Here is an 18,204-nt window from a genome sequence, read left to right as displayed (position 1 = left end):
ATATTTGTATTTAAATAACTTCAATGTAGAAAAAAATGGGTAATAATGGGTAACAATGGATCAGAATTGTCTTTAAACAGATAAATTGAAATTAACCTAATACCGAGTCAATTTGTACTCTAAAAGTTGGAGAATTTGTTTGAATTCAAATTCAAAATTGAATTTGAATTCAATTCTTAAATTGTGGACTTACAATTCATAAATTGCAGATTTTCATTAAGATGTGCCAGTAAAATCATAAAAATCCATTAAATTGTACCGAGTTAATAAACCGATTTTGTACGATGGCATACAAAGAATTTTGATTTTTAAAGCTGAATAGTGTATTTGAAACAAATGTGGGGCAAAAATTACCTTATGCATTTTGAGAATTTTTTTGTTACTTTAATATTTTTAGTTTAATTCGATAAATTCAAATTTTAGCATACTGTTAGGCGAATTTTTTCATAAATCTAAAAAAAAATTCGACAATTTCAAAAAATTAAAAAAATTTTTTTTTCTGTTTATGCATCACTGTTATAAAAATATTAAAATTCCATTTATTTCTCAAACCCATAGAAATTCTTTATAAAAAATGTGAATTCTTAAAAATCAAAAGAAAAAAATGCAAAATTATAGAATAAAGTAAAGTCAAATTACAATAACGGCATGTTCAGGTTCACCTTTAAAAAATTATTAGAATTTTCATTTCAGTTTCATGCTAAGCCAATGTGTATGTGTATGTGGTATACTTGATTCCATAAAAGTAAACTAAAAATATTAAAATATAACGAAAAAACAACAATGTACGTACCTCCACTTTTTGTATACTCGTATATAGGTAGTCTAAAGTAATTTTCATTCAAGGACGAAAAATTATTTCGCATTTCAATTTTTGGTGTGTTTGTTTGGTTTTTTTGTTGTTTTTTTTTTTAAAAGAATTGTTTTTAAAAGTAAATTTCATTTCAGATTTTATTTTTGAATTTCTTTATTTTTTTTTTTTTGTCTTCATTTCTATTTCAATTATTTTTTATTGTGCTTCTTTTTTTCCAATATTAAAAAGAGAAAGTAAAGTGAATACTCTATGTATTGAAGGAGGAAAGAAGAAGAACATTACGATACATCAAAACAAAGTAAACAATTTAATGCTTCAAGGATTTATTTACCAAATTTATTTTATTTCCTCGTCTTAAGTTTTCTTTTCTGTTTTTTTTTTTGTATTTCTGTCCTGTTTTTAACTTTTATTTATCATTTTATTGTGCAAATTTTGTTTAGTTGTAAGAATTTGTACAGTCTGTTTAGAAAATGTAAAAACAATATAGATTTATTTGATTACAAAACAGGCAACTTGATTACAAAAGCAGACTAATTACACAGTAGCAATAACGATTCTTAAACTTGCAATTTTCACGAATTTTACCAAAAACTTTTCCAGTTATAGCTTACGTATTCCGATTTTGAGTGAAATAATTGAACATTCTGTTATAGTAGTCGCGATGCTGTATACTAGAATTTGAAATAATTCCTATAGGTTCTAATGAATGATTGCTGTAGTTTCTATTTGATGTAGGTTCTAATAAATGATACGTAACATCAAATTCCCGAATATTGTACAGGTATATGAAGAAATTTCCTCGCAAATGTTCGATATAAATGTAATTTTCTTTTATGCCTGCTTTTTATTAAAGTGTTTTTGAGCTTAAAATTTTATAGTGTTATATAAATAGCTTAAAACTCTAAATTCATTGAATTCAGCTGAATTCAATAAAATAATAAAAATTTTTCAACTACGATCTTAAAACACGATTGTCCGAAATTTATTGGTTGGCAGTAGAAGCATTTATTATTAAACATTTATAATTTATAAAGAAAAACCTTAAAATCGGTATTGCACAGCGGTTAAAAGCATTATTCTCAAATTACAGCACACTTATTCTGCTTAAAAATATTCTTCGCCATTATCATAATTAATCTAGGCGTTTCTATACATTCTATACATATAAAAAAAAATCATTCCCCAAGGATTTTAAGGACATTTTTTTCTCTATATTCCCGTTGTTATTATTTTGGGATTTTTTTGTGTTTTAACTGTGATATATAATTTGAAGGATTTCAATAAAAATTTTTTTTCATTTTCTTTTTTGTTATTTTAGCATTTTTGTTTTTTCTATAATTTATTTTGACTTACCTTAAACCATTCAATTGTTGGTTCCGGTTTGCCTTCAGCTTTACAATTCAATGTGACAGGCTCATTTTTTGGTACGACTATATCACTTGGATGTTCTGTTATTCTTGGTGAACGTAGTTGAGCTGCGATTTAGTGGATTAAAAAAAAAAGAAACAAGAGAAAAACGTAAAATTAGAAAAATATTTTTTTTTTTTTAGAAAAATTATTTTTATTTTTTATACAGGAAAAAATGAGAAAAAAAAAATTATAATCAAAACAAATTTTTCATTTTAGTTATTTTTTTTTTTTTTTTGCTTTTCTTTTATTTTTTGTTTGCATTGTAATCTTTTATTTTTCTAAAACAGCAAAAGAAAAAATGAGATTGGATTTTGGAAACATGACTGATGAGGATGATTAAAAAAAAAGAAAAAAAGGGAAAATGAAATAAAGTTACAAAAGGAAAAAACAAAATTTGAAAAGAAAAACAGAAAACTAATTTTCTCCTTTAGGTATACAGAGACAAGAACAAAAACTCACTCACTGTCAGTGGAGAGTTTACTTTACACAACAAGAGGTGAGATAATTTCATTTACTCTTAAATAATAAAAAAATATTTACAAAGAATCAAAAAAAAAAAAAAACTGAAACAATAAATTGAGGTAGATTTTTGAGAGCATTTTTATTTCCTTATATACACTGCATACTGTACAGTATAAATGTGTGTGCAGCACAAACAAATTGAACGCATTTTGAGAGCGCGATAAAAACGAATTTTAATGCACGAAGATTGTCTCTTTTTAACAATTTAATGTGGAAAAGGTTAGTGAAGAAGGAAAGAGAGAAGAGAAGAGGAATCAAAATATTTTAACGTAGATATGAGTGTAAGATTAATATAAAGGAGTGAGTGATTGAAATAGGCCTGAGTGATGACAAAATGAGAGTCGATATTTTATTCAAATCTGTCAAATCTGTTTTATTTTTTAATTTTTTTTCTTTGTTATATATATATACGTAGAAGACAATATAATTCGAATATAAGTGGCGGTGTAGATAAGATAAAGTCAATATTTGATTAAGATTTATTGATTTAAGTTTAAATTATAAATGAAATAAAATTTGTCTTTTATATAGTTCGTCTTATAGACAGAAGAAATAAATATTTGGAATATAATTTGATGAAGATTTGATGGAAATTTGTTTTTTTTTTTCTTTTATTTAATTTTAGTCGCACTTTTTTGCCTTTTCACTCCTTTAGTTTTCCACTCGTTTCATTGTAGTCGTAACTCGGAATCGTTACATTATATTATATAAAATTAAAGGTATAATAGTTAATTTACTTAAAATCTCAAAATTTAAGTACTCTTTGAAATAATTTAATCCTTAAAAAAGGTGGATGAGTATTGAAAGCTCTAAAATTAAGTACATATACAATTTTCAACAAAAAATTAATGATTTATTAAATATATCGTATTATTTTAAACAAAATTGTTGGTTCTATTTCAAAAATAATTCCTTGGTAACACCCTACTAAAGTATTGTGTCCTTGATATAACGAGCATCAATGATAATTTTCAAATCACCCTCGTTTATAATCACGAAAATGAATTTCTTTAACAGTCAACTGAAAATTTATGTATAAAATAAAAATGTGCGTATACGCGGTATTTGTATTACAATCATTTAAGCAATTGTCTCCAATGTCATCTGTTATACTGTATTAAATAATGTAGAATTGATTAAGAGCTTTGAAACTATAAAATTTTTTACGAATTGTGAGAAATCTTATGGCACATACGTACATATTTTGTGCATATTATGCTATATACTTGTAAATTCTAAAATTTCAAATCGAAAAAAATTCTTTGTAAGGAGTTTTCTTTTGATGGAAAATTAAACACCACAATATTCAAATTAACTATATATACTACACATATTTTCTGCTATATCTCATACATTCACATTAGACCAGATATCGATCAATTACAATAAACAGTTTTAAATCAGTTATTTAACATAAAATCTCAAAGGTAATGAATGTGCAGACATACAAGACCGGTTGTGATAAAGAATTCTTTAAGTTTTTTGTTTTTCTTCTTTTACTTTTCGAAATTTATTGAAATTTGTTATCAAAAACAAGTCGATAAAGAGAAAAACTTCTTTTTTTAAATACACACATACATATACGAGTATTAATATATACACATATGTATATACATATGCGCATATGTAATTATGAACATAAAAGTTTATAAATTATGGCCTAAGGAATAGAGGACCCAAGTCAAAAAAAAAAAGAAAAAGGATGGCCAGACAATGATGACTTGTTAAAAAAAAAAAATATTTTGGTCAGTTGAGAATAGAAAACTCTTTATACTCTCTTAACTACACAAAGCTTCTTAAAATTAAACTCAATATTATTTTATAAACATTGGTGATCAATCAATATATATGTAGATATATATGTAGACACTACATGTATGTAAAATGTATGCCATACAATAAAATCGTTTGGTATCGTTGAACTTTTATTGTTACTTATTTTTTTTTTTTTTAATGTATAAATTCCATTTTATTTTCAATCTATGATTAATGATGATTTATAAGTCAAAGAACATTTATTTTTTTTTTCCTTTTGGAGGAATAAATGATTGATATAAAAGTAAAAAGAATATAGAGTCATATAGAGTAGGCACATTACAAAAAGGAAAAATAATTGTAAAAAAAAAAGTTGTTAAATTTGGTCAATAAATAAATTTTATTTTTAAAAGGACCATAAGCAACTCTATGTACATCAAAACTCAATGATATTTTCAAAGGCTTTGTGCCTTTCGTTAAACATAAAAATATTTTTTTTAGAAAAAATTAATCGAAATTTTGTTTTTCCAACAAAAAAAGAAGAAAAATGTCTGGAAAAATTTGTGCCCCATAAATAAAAATGGTAGGTAATTAAAAAAAAAAAAAAAATTTTTTTTTTTATATTCAATAAAAAATAATGTTAACAATTAGTATGAAGACTACTAATTTTTGAATAATTATAAAAGCTTTTTGTTTTATAACAGTTGAATATTGGGTATGGCAGACTGAGTTTAGAATACGGTTTACAAGTATAAAGGATCTTTGAGAATAACTAGAGTAGGATTCCCTACTCCAATATGAATATATACAAAAAATTTTAAATTTAGATTCAGAGTATTTGCTCTTTAAGAAACATTTTTGTATTTTATTGGTATTGGATTTGTCGAAATAGGCTTCAAAAGTTTCTTAAACAAAGCTCGCGTTCCTGATTACAAACAATTTTTTTAAAAATTTTAAATTCGCCTGAAATCTTTCAATTTTTAATTTCTTTGCTTTGTTTTCGGCCCAATTAGTTCAGAAACAGTTATTTCAGCGTTCTCAGGCTCCAATTACACAATTATAATTAAAACCCTATATTTTAATTATGTTTCATTAATTAGGTAGATATATTAGTAAAATATAACGAAAACGAACACAATTATCAAATAAATATTGTGCAAAATATTGCCTCAAATACCAAATTTTAAGTAAGCCCTTTATTATATTTAAATTTCGTATTATGCTCACATAATTGGTACAAGTAAATAAATTTAAAAATTATAATTTATTCGAATTAAATTCAAACGCAAAATGTGTCATACTTTGATGATTTTACAGCATTATTAAACACAACTGGCTCCAATTGATATCTTTTACAAAAAATCATTTAAGAAATACTCCAAAAAAAATACTTTTAAAAGCTTAAAATATTTAGTTACCTATAATCTTTTGTATTATTTGTATAATAATAAAATATATTCAGTATTATGTAAATTAGATTTGACTGGAATTGGATCAAAAAATTTGTGTAGCATAAAAGCAATTTCAATTGAATCAAAATTTATACCGAATTTTAAAAATCTAACAATTTTGTTAAAACACCCACTTACAAAATTTTAAAATCATATGGTAAATTTATGTTAATGCCTAATTTAAAATATTACAAAGTTACAACCAGTTATTTTCACTCAATTTCGAAAAGTGTAGCATATTAAAAATCTTTAATTTTGAGTTATTAATGCAAATAGATTGGATTTCGTTATTGGATAAACGCTGCCGTGTTCACTATTTTGAGAAATAATTGATTTAAAACCCTACTACAATTTTCGCAAATAAAATTTTTTTTTTTGATTCCTAAAAAATTCCCATTTTGTGACATATGCCACTTGAATATTAAATTTGCGATATCATTTAATATTCACGTGTTTTTCAGTGTTGCTACATACAGCATTCTTTTTTTAAATATTTAAATTTTTTTTTCGTATGTTTAAACATTTCTGGTACTTTTTTGAATTTTTTATTTGTTTTTGTACCTTATTTTTCCAAATAAAGAAGGACAATACCCTTAGTGACAATAATTAATGCAAAACAAAACTTTTTTTCCGTGTTTTCTTTTTTTTTTTTTAAATGTTCTCTGTCCACTTATTTAGAAATTTTTTTTTATTTTTTTTTACATTATAATTACCATAGAGGTTTGAAAAAAACCAAAAATACTTAACAAAATAATTTCATTTTTTTGTTTTTTGCTCTCTTCTCACTCACATTCTAAATTTTATTTATTTTCGGTCGGTTAAAACTGAAAAAGAATAGCAACAAGAAAAATCTTTTATTTTGACATAATTGCGTGCACGAATAATATACAAAATAAATTTTAAAATAGACTTGAAAATTAACATATTTATTTTATATGTGTTTTGTGTGTGTATGTATTCAATAATAATAGTTTGAGTAAAACAAAAAAAAAAAGTGAGAGAAAAAATATTTTATTTTTCTTATTTTCCGGCTATATATACAAAAATACAGATTGATCTAAATTCCAATCTTCACATTAAATAATATGAAAACAAACCGAAACAACAACAGGGTAAAAAAAAATGTAATAAAACAAACAACAAATCGATTCGAACATACTCTCTCATACCTATACAACACGATACAACATAAAAATCATGCCAAAAAAAAAATAACGTAAATGAAACAATTTCCCTATAATATTTTGAAAAATATTTTAATGTTCGAAATAAAGTGACAACTGTACACATAAATTTTTTTTTAGCATTACTAAAGGTTTTAACAAGCAAATTTTATAAACATGGTATGATCATTTCAGTAAGGGTTCAGACAAACATGCAATTTGTAGTTTTGCAATTGTTTGATTGCTTATTTAAATTCCGTAGGTTTTTATTCACGCAACTAAACGATTTTAAATTACTTGCAATCAGTTTATAAATAATTACCAACAGTTTGATTGTTTAATTGCATGCTATCATACAGTTGCATGTGTGCTAGCTGGAGTATAAGCATATATACTACAAATAAATAACCAATACAACAGTCGAAAAGCTAAAAATTCCATGTCTGTCTGAGTCCTAAAAGAGTCCATAATTAGAGTTAATATACAAATATAACATTCAATTAAATAACAGAATATTGTTTTTAGCGTCCCCAGTTACTCATTATTGCCTATCAGGTTTTGTAATAGATAAAATTCAGGCGGCAAATGAAGAAGGAACAATTTTGTTATCCAACTTACGAACTTTGTATAATCCAGAAAAGCTTATCGTTTCAAGCGATTTGCGTAAATATTTTTACAAAAACGATGCTACAATTCGTGACATTGTCAATGAAGATCTTGACGCTGTTATGATAAATGACTTTTTGCTGAAAATATTTATGGAACTGTTCTCTGATATATTATGGAACGAGTTCTCTGAGTGGCGCTAAATTCTAAAAAATGAAGTTTTCTAAATTCAAACTCATCTGACCACAGTGTAATGCAATTTTTGTAAAAAATTCAAAAACAAATTTTTTTTTTTTTTTGATACCAAAAAGGGTTTTTCTGTACATTTTTTATTTTTTTCAACAAAATATATTTTTGTATTTTTTTTTCCTTAAAATTTTTATTAAATCGAATTCCTAAAACACGACCGTCATGCTCTTGTCTTTTCATTAAAAAAATTTTAATTCTGCGTGGCCATACAAAAGATAAATCATTAATTTTTTTTCGCCGTTCATTTCATCAACAAAAAAAAAATAAAAGAAAAAATATTTTATTTTTTTATGGAAAAAAAAAATCGAGAAAAAATCCACCCAAATTACTACCAGAAAAATTGATTTTATAGAAAAGAATCCAAAAAAAAAAGAAAAAAGAGTTCAGCACATCGGCCATAACCATTCATACATTCTTTTAAAAAGGATAATAGATGCGAGTATAAAATTTTTATATAGCAAGATTAGAAGTAATTAAAATTCGATTAGTAAATTACAAAAAAAAAAACCTCCAAATCGGGAGGAAAAAAATAAAAAATCAATTCATCAAAATGAAAATGAGAAATTCACAACTGTAGAATTAACAAAAAAAAATGAAAAGCAATTAAATTTAAAATATCTTTAATTTATCTTCAAAAATGATGTCGTGAATTTGAAATTTGAAAGGAACTCGTAACATCCCCCTCTATATTTTTAAAAAAACAAAAATTATCACATGCGTTTCATTTATATTTTGTAATAAAGGTGATCTACAATGCGTTTAGAAATTGCTTCTTCATTTAGCGCTATTTTATACCAGATAAAACAAAAATTTCAAAAAAAAACCGGGAGATCACACATTATAGAAGAGCACCTCACCAAATGAAACAAGGGAAAAAAAACCTAATCAATATTGCGTGTCTTATATTATAGCGTGCTATTATTGATTCGTTTCAAAAAAACAACAACAAAAAAATTGTATCGAAAATTTATAATCGTGTGATGGATGAGTACTTAGGTTTAAAAATATAGCATGACTACATTTATCTATATATACGCACACATATACTTAACCAAATAATTTTACTGTCAGCGCAATGACGAATGCGATTCTCGAACTAACAAAAAAAAATCACGAAATATCAATAAAATAGTGGCTGTACATTTAAAATCAAAATATGTTTCTATATTATGAGTATATAGGACCAAAATAATAACGACATGAAGATCTTAATTAGTTGTAATACATGCGCGCATATAAAATACATGACATTATAAATCAGTCAATAAAATACAAAACAAATAAAATTTTATAAGAAATCATCGTATAGCAACATACTTTGGCATAAGAATGATATTTCATAATTCCCTTCAATTTAAACAAATTCATGTATAACTGCGATGGCATACAAGTACTAGACATTCTGTATAACATTATATAAAGTACAATTAGATGGATATAAGAATTTATTAATTTTAATGGTATTCCCTTGACTTGCAACAAAAATTTATTAAAAAGGGTCAAAAATCGGAGAAAAAAAATTTTCATGTGAAAATCAATAGTAAAAAATTTTTATTTTTCATTTAAAAAATAGTCGGGAAAATTTAGTATACTTAATTGCATATAAAAATGTATAATAAATTGTAAATTTTAGTTTATAACATATTTTAATTTAGAACTTAGGGCTCTAAACTGTTCGATTGTGAATTCATTCCGTGCTATATATAAGCAACTAGACTATTGCATCAATACAAATAAAATGTGTAAAATAAAAATTGGAATCAGTTTGCAAATAATACAACCTGTTTGTTTGCATGCGATCATACAGTTTGCATGTATGCTCGCTTAAATACAAAGCTATGGAATACAAATAAGCAATCAAACAGTTGCAAAACTAAAAATTGCAATCAATTTGTAAAAAATTGCAAACTGTTTGATTGCATGCGATCATACAGTTTGCATGTATGCTCGCTTGAATACAAAGCTATGGAATACAAATAAGCAATCAAACAGCTGCAAAACTAAAAATTGCAATCAATTTGTAAAAAATTATAAACTGTTTGATTGCTTAATTTCATGCAATCATACAGTTGAATGTATTGCGTGCTTGCTTGAAGACGTATATAAACCTATGGAATACAAATATGCAAGCATACAGTTGCAAAATCAAAAAAAAAATTGCGTGTATGCTAGAGCACTTAATCAACACCTTGAATTAAAATTTTTTAATTTAATTTTTCACTTTCCTGTATACATTTTTATTTAAGATGAGAAATAGTTTATGTAATGTTAACATAAGAAATATAACATGATTTATGAATTATAATACTAAATATTCTCATATTCTCAATCAACAATTAAATAATACTCACTAACTCATTTTTCTCTCACACATGCAAAAATTGAGCTATCACGAAATCATTTTCTGTGTGTAATTAAAACAATTTTGAAGTCATACGAATAAATCTAAGATTAATTTAGACTATAGTCGATTGCCCGGTCAGTAGAAATTCGTTCTCATACAAAATGTCTAATATACGTTTTTAAATTTATACTCTTAAAATATTTCTGCTCTAAGTTATGATTGATATTTCCAACTCAAACGGATTACCCTAAAGTTGTAGACATTAAACACAATTTCTACGTTATTTTTATTTCCGTCTTTATGATAAAATTAATGAGTAAGCAAATTTTAAGGAAAGCACAATGTCTCGACATAAAAACCCCCTGGATAACTATTATGTCATGTATATATATCTACAAATAAACATATGTATACAAAAAAACACTAATATTATATGTTATAAAACTAATAATTTAAGAAAAGGTATTAAAAGGATAATAACTATAATCGATTAGTTTAAAAAAAAAAATTTCTCTTTTCTGTTTTTCCATTTTTTTTTTTGTTGTCCTGTAACTTATTGAAAAGTGTAAAGGAATAGCAATGGAAATTGTTATTATTTTTCTAAATTTAAAGATTGCGTGTTGAATTTTAGTTCTTACTTATACTTTGCTCCCTATAATAAGGACTTGGATAATATTATAATATTATAGTGTTCGTGAGAATTCAAGATGAAAATGTTATAATAATTCTGACACAACATCTGGGTAAATTCTCCTTATTTCCACAATCTTATCTCTCCTTTTGTTTTTGTTTAAGATATCATAAAATAACTTTGACTGTATTGTATAGAGAAGTTTAGTATCATATAATTTACCCTTTTAATGTTTTGTTTGCTGTCTTGTCATTTTGCTTAATGAAACTGCAAATGAGGAAATGATTTGTTTCAATCTAAACTCCAAGTAGGTATATAATGCAGATGGGTACAAACATACATTCGCGTGTATATTATGCAAACATAATATAGATTTTAAATAATCGTGATTGAATAATATTTTTATCCCCTTTTTTTTTGTCATCATCATCAACATTTTCATTTTATTTTTATTTTGAATACAAAAGGGGAAAATATTATTTTGTGTCTAGAATTTGAAGGGCTCCATATATATATATATAGATTATAAGGTTTAAAAAGAATTTTTTGATTGATGTAGCTTGTGTCTACTAACGAAAACTTTTGTTATAATTTCTTTGTGTATACCAACAGCAATAAAAAGAAAATTTAAAGGAAATTGAAATCAAAAGGGTTAAAAATTAATAACAAGTCATTTGTCTAGGTCAAATTCAATGAGATTTCAAAATACATAAGTAAAATTGAATTATAAAATACTAAATATTAATAATGTTAGAACATCGATCAATTTAAGATTTTAATTTTACAGAAGAAGGAAGAATGTGAATAGAGTTGGTCGTGTCAACTTTTTGATACTCATACGAATGAATGATTTCAAGTCCTATATACTAATTACCACACTGCTCCATAAGCACTCCTGGTTTTTCATTTGTTGAACTTCAACGATTTTAATTATATTTCTGCTTGTGCGAAATTTCGATATTATAGCTTTAATAATTTTCGAGATATAACCAAATAGTCTTTGAAGTTTTAGGTCAGCTACCCGAACCACTGCTTTAATCACATCCAATTTAAATAGGGTTCCGATATTTACTAATACAAATCATTTATGAACTTAGCTCAATTAATTTTTTGTGAAATAAGCTCAATAACCATGCGTGTCCGTTTACGACAGACAGACAGGCATGATTAAATCGACTCAGACAATATACACTTATGTCTATACCTCACTTTTTAAAATTACAAACGGTAGGGCAATTATATTATACCCTTCCAATATACATTCGTACTGGTATAAAAATTTTTAACATCTTTCACTACGTACACAAAATTGATTTTTCTTTTGATTTTTAAACGAACACAAAGAAAGGGTTTAATTTTTTAATAATAGCGAATAAATTTCTAAAGGAATTTTTGTAATTTTAATAAAACTAAATAAATTTAGTAATTTAATAAGAATTGTGTACATATTTCATTATATATTAACAAAAAGTCCAAAAAATTCATACAATAAAAAGTTACTCGAAGTACACAAGTAGATATTTGACATTGATGAAGTGATTACTTAAAGGGTGACTATAAATTTAGCAGTAAGTCAAAAGAACCAATAAGTATAGACAAACTTTTTAAATCTTTTATTTTCTGAGATTTTTCTAAAACTTATCAATTTAATTTTTAATAATTTAGAGAGTCCAAACTATTGAGCTACAAAGGCATGAAGAAATTGCTGACGAAATGCTCTTCACATTGCTTTATACTGTAATTCAATGATGTTCATGTTAAAATTGAACTTCTTACATATATATTTTTACAAACAATGATGAAAAACCTGTATATTTTACTTTAAATTATGCAAAAGATGATGGATAAATCAAGAATATTTACTAAGAACTTATTTGATATTTCTGGTTTTTATGAGAATTTTAAGAAGTTCAACATCAATTTGCTTTCTTACACAAATTCTTTCTCTATATCATAATATTATGTATAAGAAATCTACTAAAACTACAAATCATTCAGCAAGCAATGCATATGAGCACCGCAACTTGGAAAATTTACAGTGAATCATAAATTTTATCATATATGAACTGTTATAAAAATGTTACAACATTCAATATTTTAGTCATTTTAAATTTTGTCATCGATTAATTAAAATTTGCATTAATTTTTCTCACTTTTATCAAAATATTCATCTTACATATTATTAGCTACATACATATGTATACAGTACTTAGCTTCTGTATTAAATTTTAAGTGTTATTTTATGAAAGAGTTTTTGACAGACCAAAAGACATAATAAATTTGAAAAAAAAATTTCTTAATTCAATTTATTTTGATTGAATAAAATAATACTCGTATCTGCATACATGTGTACATATAGTAATTATTTACAAGAGTTACAAATGTGATGACGAATTTATTTTATAGTATATGTATACAGTAAGTATACCATTGCAAATTTATACATACTTATTTAGTATTTACAATTTTCAATGTGTCATGATAAAAATTTATTTAGCAAAATGAATAAAATGAATATATTAAAATGAAAAAAAAATTTGTAATATTATTAAAGAAACTGGTTAATAAATTAAAAATCAAAGATAATTTATTTATCGTAATACATTTATATACGATACGTATATAAGTATATTATTAAAATTCATTTATTATGTGCATGTATTACAAGAAATTTTCATGTTATATCACACTTTTCAATATTATTTGAATATGATTAAATGATATGGAAATGGAACATACCATTTAAACCATAAAGTAATTAAATTTTTATATGAAAATTTTGATTACCGTAATAGTATAATTAATTGGTTTGAGCAGAAATTAAAATTAACGTATAAAAATTATGTATAACAGAAATTTTCTGAACAACGAATTAAAGAGAATATTGTTCGAAAATATGCAAGACTTTAATAATCGAAAAACGTATATAGAGAACTACTTTTGCCAGAAAATCGTATGTGATACGACCTCAAGCAGTTTACGAAAATTCCCGCTACGATAATTGGACTTCGATTATTTTGCATGAGATATATTTTACAGCCTGATAATATAATTCAATTTAGATTCAATTTTGCCGGAAAATCCTTTCGTTATGCTATTTAATGCCTTTCGTTATGCTATTTAATGCCTATTTAATACAATAACTGGGCTCTAATTGTTCGGAATCTGACATTCATAGTCCTATATAACTTGTTTTTTAAGTTAATAACACATCTTGACCGAATTTTCATTCCATTTTGAAAAGAGCATTATGATATTCAAAAATTAGAATTTTTATAATCCTATTCTAAAAGAAACTTTTCAACATTTTCTTTCTTTTTTACACATTTTAAGACTTAAATCTTGTATACTTTCAAAAATTATATAATTATTTTACAAAAATAATTTTTGTAAAATTATTCAGTTCAGTTTAGGTAAATTATTTCAAAAGCATATTTTATTAACAAATAAACTATTCGATTGTTGTATAAGAACAGGAATTACAAAAAACTAGTATTTAAAAATTTTGCTGCCAATCCTTTTTCAAATAGTTTCAATAATTAAAAAAATAAATTGTTTATACACAAAATTAGGAATCTAAGAAATAATTGTATAAAGCTAGATTGTGTTGTGAGGCAGATTTTTTTTTTGTTTTTAATTGTAATATTTACATTTCTTCTTACCCAAAACAATGAAAAACGTTTTAGTTATACTAAACAGAATGCAGCAATTTTTAATAATTTATTTATGGGTTCTTGTCTGCAAAACTAAATTATTTTCTTATTTTCTTAAATTATAATTGAATTTTTTTTTACAATATTATAAAAAATGTTGAATATGTTAGAAATCTTTTAAATATAGTTCAATTATAACAAAATTTTTTAATTAAAATTGTTCTTATATACTTATTATACAAAACATGTAATTTTTCTAATGTTAAACTTTTATAAATTCAATAAAACATAAAACGATTACAACTATAGCAAAAAAACTAAAATACGTAAATTATATTGCAAAATATTAATAATGAAAAATTTTGAGGTGACCATTGCCATATTGGAAAAATTTTAATGAATTTTTTAATTGCTTTTGAACATTGCCATCTTAATAAATTGTAGTTTAACCAGGCATGATGTTTCTTAATTACGCAGTACTTTTTCAAAAATAATTAAAAAATTAAATAAAACTTTTCCAAATTGGTGTTCAAATTGATTCACACTAACTCATCTTATGTATAAGGCGATTTTTAAGTGTAAAATTTAATTTGTATATCAAAAATTTGAAAAGTACGTACAATATAGATCGCAATAAAATTACTCTGAAATCAAAATATTACAAATAATCGTACTAGGTCTTCGTATTTAATAACATATATTATATTGAAGTAATTAACACAAACCAAGTTATAAAAAACCCACATATAGAGCTACATACATAAAAAAATTGAATCATAAATTATTTTCAACAAATTTCCGCATTTTATATCGACAACATATGGTCACTTATACAAAATAAAATTCTAATACAATTAACAATAAAAATAAAACAAAATTAAGTTCCTGATCACTTAAAATGGAATCACTACATCATGTTCACCTACATAAAGTGTCTTCAAATGAAACATTACATTACAAAGTAAATAGTATAATATACACATACAAACATACACCATTACTCATAGCATGCAAATATACGAAACTAAATTCAGAAGAAAATTATTTTCCTTTCCAATTTTTTCTCTTAAATTTTCTCTTTTTTTCTATTCGCATTTTTAATTTTTTATAAATCATGTTCTCTTATTCCTAACACAAAATTTATTTACTAATATTCTTTCTATTTAAATAATTTTGTATGTAGATATCTAAATATTATGAATGTATATACGAGTATGTATGTATGATCATACATAAAAAATTATGTGTAGGTTTTAGCAATAATATCTTAGACATGCCTATATTTTTCTTTTAGACTCTTAACTTTCATCATTTTAACCAAATTGCAATTTAAAAATCAAGTTGCAATGTTTTGAGGTTGCGGTTTTGTCTTTTGTTTTCTTATTACATTATTTTGTAATTGTTATTGGTACCATTCATTCAAAACAGTACGGTGATTTAAAAATTTTGAATTTTTTTCCAAATTCTATGCTCTCAATTTCTAAGAATTTGCCTTAAATTTGGTTATCGAGTTTTAGAAATTTTCTATATAGAAAACTAAAATTTCTAAAATTAAAAAATAAAATTTGAATCTTTATACTTACATTTTGTATTAGAAAAATTTTAAATTTTTCGAAAACTAAAGTAGAACGTAACAGCAGTGTTTATTGGCTCTCTGAGGCATCTTTCACGAATCAAACACAATTTGAAATTTTTTTCGAAAATCAAACATCGAATATTGTCAGTTCTCTTCAGACTGATTCAAATTCTTGATTTTCAGTTAAAAATATACGTTAATGTATTTAATTTCATACATAAACTTCGGCTGGAGCTGATTTCAGGAAAGATATTCCATCTTTCTAAAAAAAAAACTCTCTTTGTTCTTTAATTAAAAAAAAAACTAGTCACTTTCAGTAACAAATTACCAGCGCAGCTTACAACATAGCTCGATATACAAAAATTTAATAAAGAACAGCACATTTACATTAAATATTTTAATTTACCTCCTCGGTTTTGTATAGGTTACAGAAGACTGAGTGCATATTCTACAAATTCCATATAAGTAACGCATTGTATGTAACTATTGTAAATTTGTAAATTCTTATCATTATATCTTACTGTGTTTGTTGTTTGATTTTTATTTCTTGTTATTTTTTTTTTATTTTTATTAAAATAATACAAAATAAAAACAAAGACTTGTCATTTAATTTGAATATCTGCCAATGTAAGACACGCATATCGGTTTCAATATTTTGTTCGTTCTTTCTACATAACATGAGGAGAACAACAATAGTAAATTACACATACACAAATATGTGTATATTTATAAAATGTAGGTATAGGTTGGTTAAATGTTTTATAATAACGGTATCTTGTTATGGTAAATCACCTCCATAGAAAAATTAATGTGTGTGTTATGTAGACTTTGTAAAAAAGAAGAAAAAATTATTCTATTATTTTAATGCTTGTTAGGTTCTAACAAAAATTTACAATAAAAAGTAAAAAAAAAAAACGAATTCTAAACTAGTAACTGTGTGGTTCGATGACTGACTGACTGACTTTGAAATCGAATGCATTGCATGATTGCACTTTACTTATGTTTGTTATTTTTTTTTTCCTATTCTGTTTCTATTCAGTTTTGTCCAACTAAAATGCTGAACAAAATATTGTTCTTGAATTTATTAATCATTGCATACTTGAGTATATACATAAGTATGTATTCATACATAACACATGCACACATACATGGTATTAAATCCTACATACAAACATATATACAGATATATACATACATATGTGTTCAAAACTGTCTATGAATTATTGAAAAATTTTAAATGCAATTTTTTTTTTCAGTGCTAATGTTTTTTTTTGTTATTTTGGTTGTGAACTTCGATCGCTATCAATGTTATTATTGTAACATACAATGTGTTGTGATTAATGTTCGAACATACATTTTGTGTTAAAGTAAAAATTCAGTAGCAGTATATTATTTTTGCTGTCAATTATATTTTATTGTGCTATACTTATATGATACAACTTACTAAATTTAAAATTTATACAATTTTTCCTAATGTGGTTAAATAAGGTGAAAAAAAAGTATTATGGCAATAATAACAATATTATTGTTATATTATGTTATTTATCGATTTAAATGTTCTTTTAATATTAATTTATAACCAGAATGAAAGTGTTGTCATACCGATATTTTTATAGTGAGTATGTAGCTTGCTACTGATTTACTTCAATTTCTTTGAATATTGTGTATATAAATTCAATATGAATAATGATTTTGACATTAAGAGCACTCACACAGTTTACGTAAGCCTAATTGTAATTGTAAATTAGCAATTGAAAGGACAGCAAATGACATAATAATAATTTGATAAATAAAGATTAGAATTTCTCAATTATTGTATTAAAGACCGATTTGAGAGCAGTTGTCTTACATGTGGATTAAACGTAAGTTAATTACACAAATTATACCAAAAGTGTGTATATTCAAAGAAATTTTTTTTAGCAACTTTTTATTTGAATTATTAAAAGTAAAGGTATAAATAAATTAATTATTTTTAAACTGAAAATTCTTTAATTGAATGCATTTAATTATTGAATTCACACGAATATTTC

General features: G+C 24.4%; 1 protein-coding gene across 1 annotated transcript in view; it reads right to left on the bottom strand.

The window, feature by feature from the left end:
* LOC129616036 (roundabout homolog 2) overlaps positions 1–17,947 on the bottom strand; it is a 149,408-nt gene extending 131,461 nt beyond the window's left edge. Inside the window, exons 1-2 of the mRNA XM_055531470.1 lie at positions 17,887–17,947; positions 2,168–2,289 (exon numbers count right to left, since the gene is read on the bottom strand). Of these exons, the coding sequence (XP_055387445.1) occupies positions 2,168–2,289; positions 17,887–17,947 (183 nt within the window). The remainder of the gene's footprint in view (positions 1–2,167; positions 2,290–17,886) is intronic.
* Positions 17,948–18,204: the final 257 nt, after the last annotated feature.

This window comes from Condylostylus longicornis, unplaced genomic scaffold (genome assembly GCF_029603195.1).
Source record: "Condylostylus longicornis isolate FDR11 unplaced genomic scaffold, ASM2960319v2 ptg000160l, whole genome shotgun sequence".
Classification (NCBI taxonomy): Eukaryota; Metazoa; Arthropoda; class Insecta; order Diptera; family Dolichopodidae; genus Condylostylus; species Condylostylus longicornis.
The sequence above is the reverse complement of the archived record's forward strand: the minus strand, read 5'-3'. Positions and strand labels throughout refer to the sequence as shown.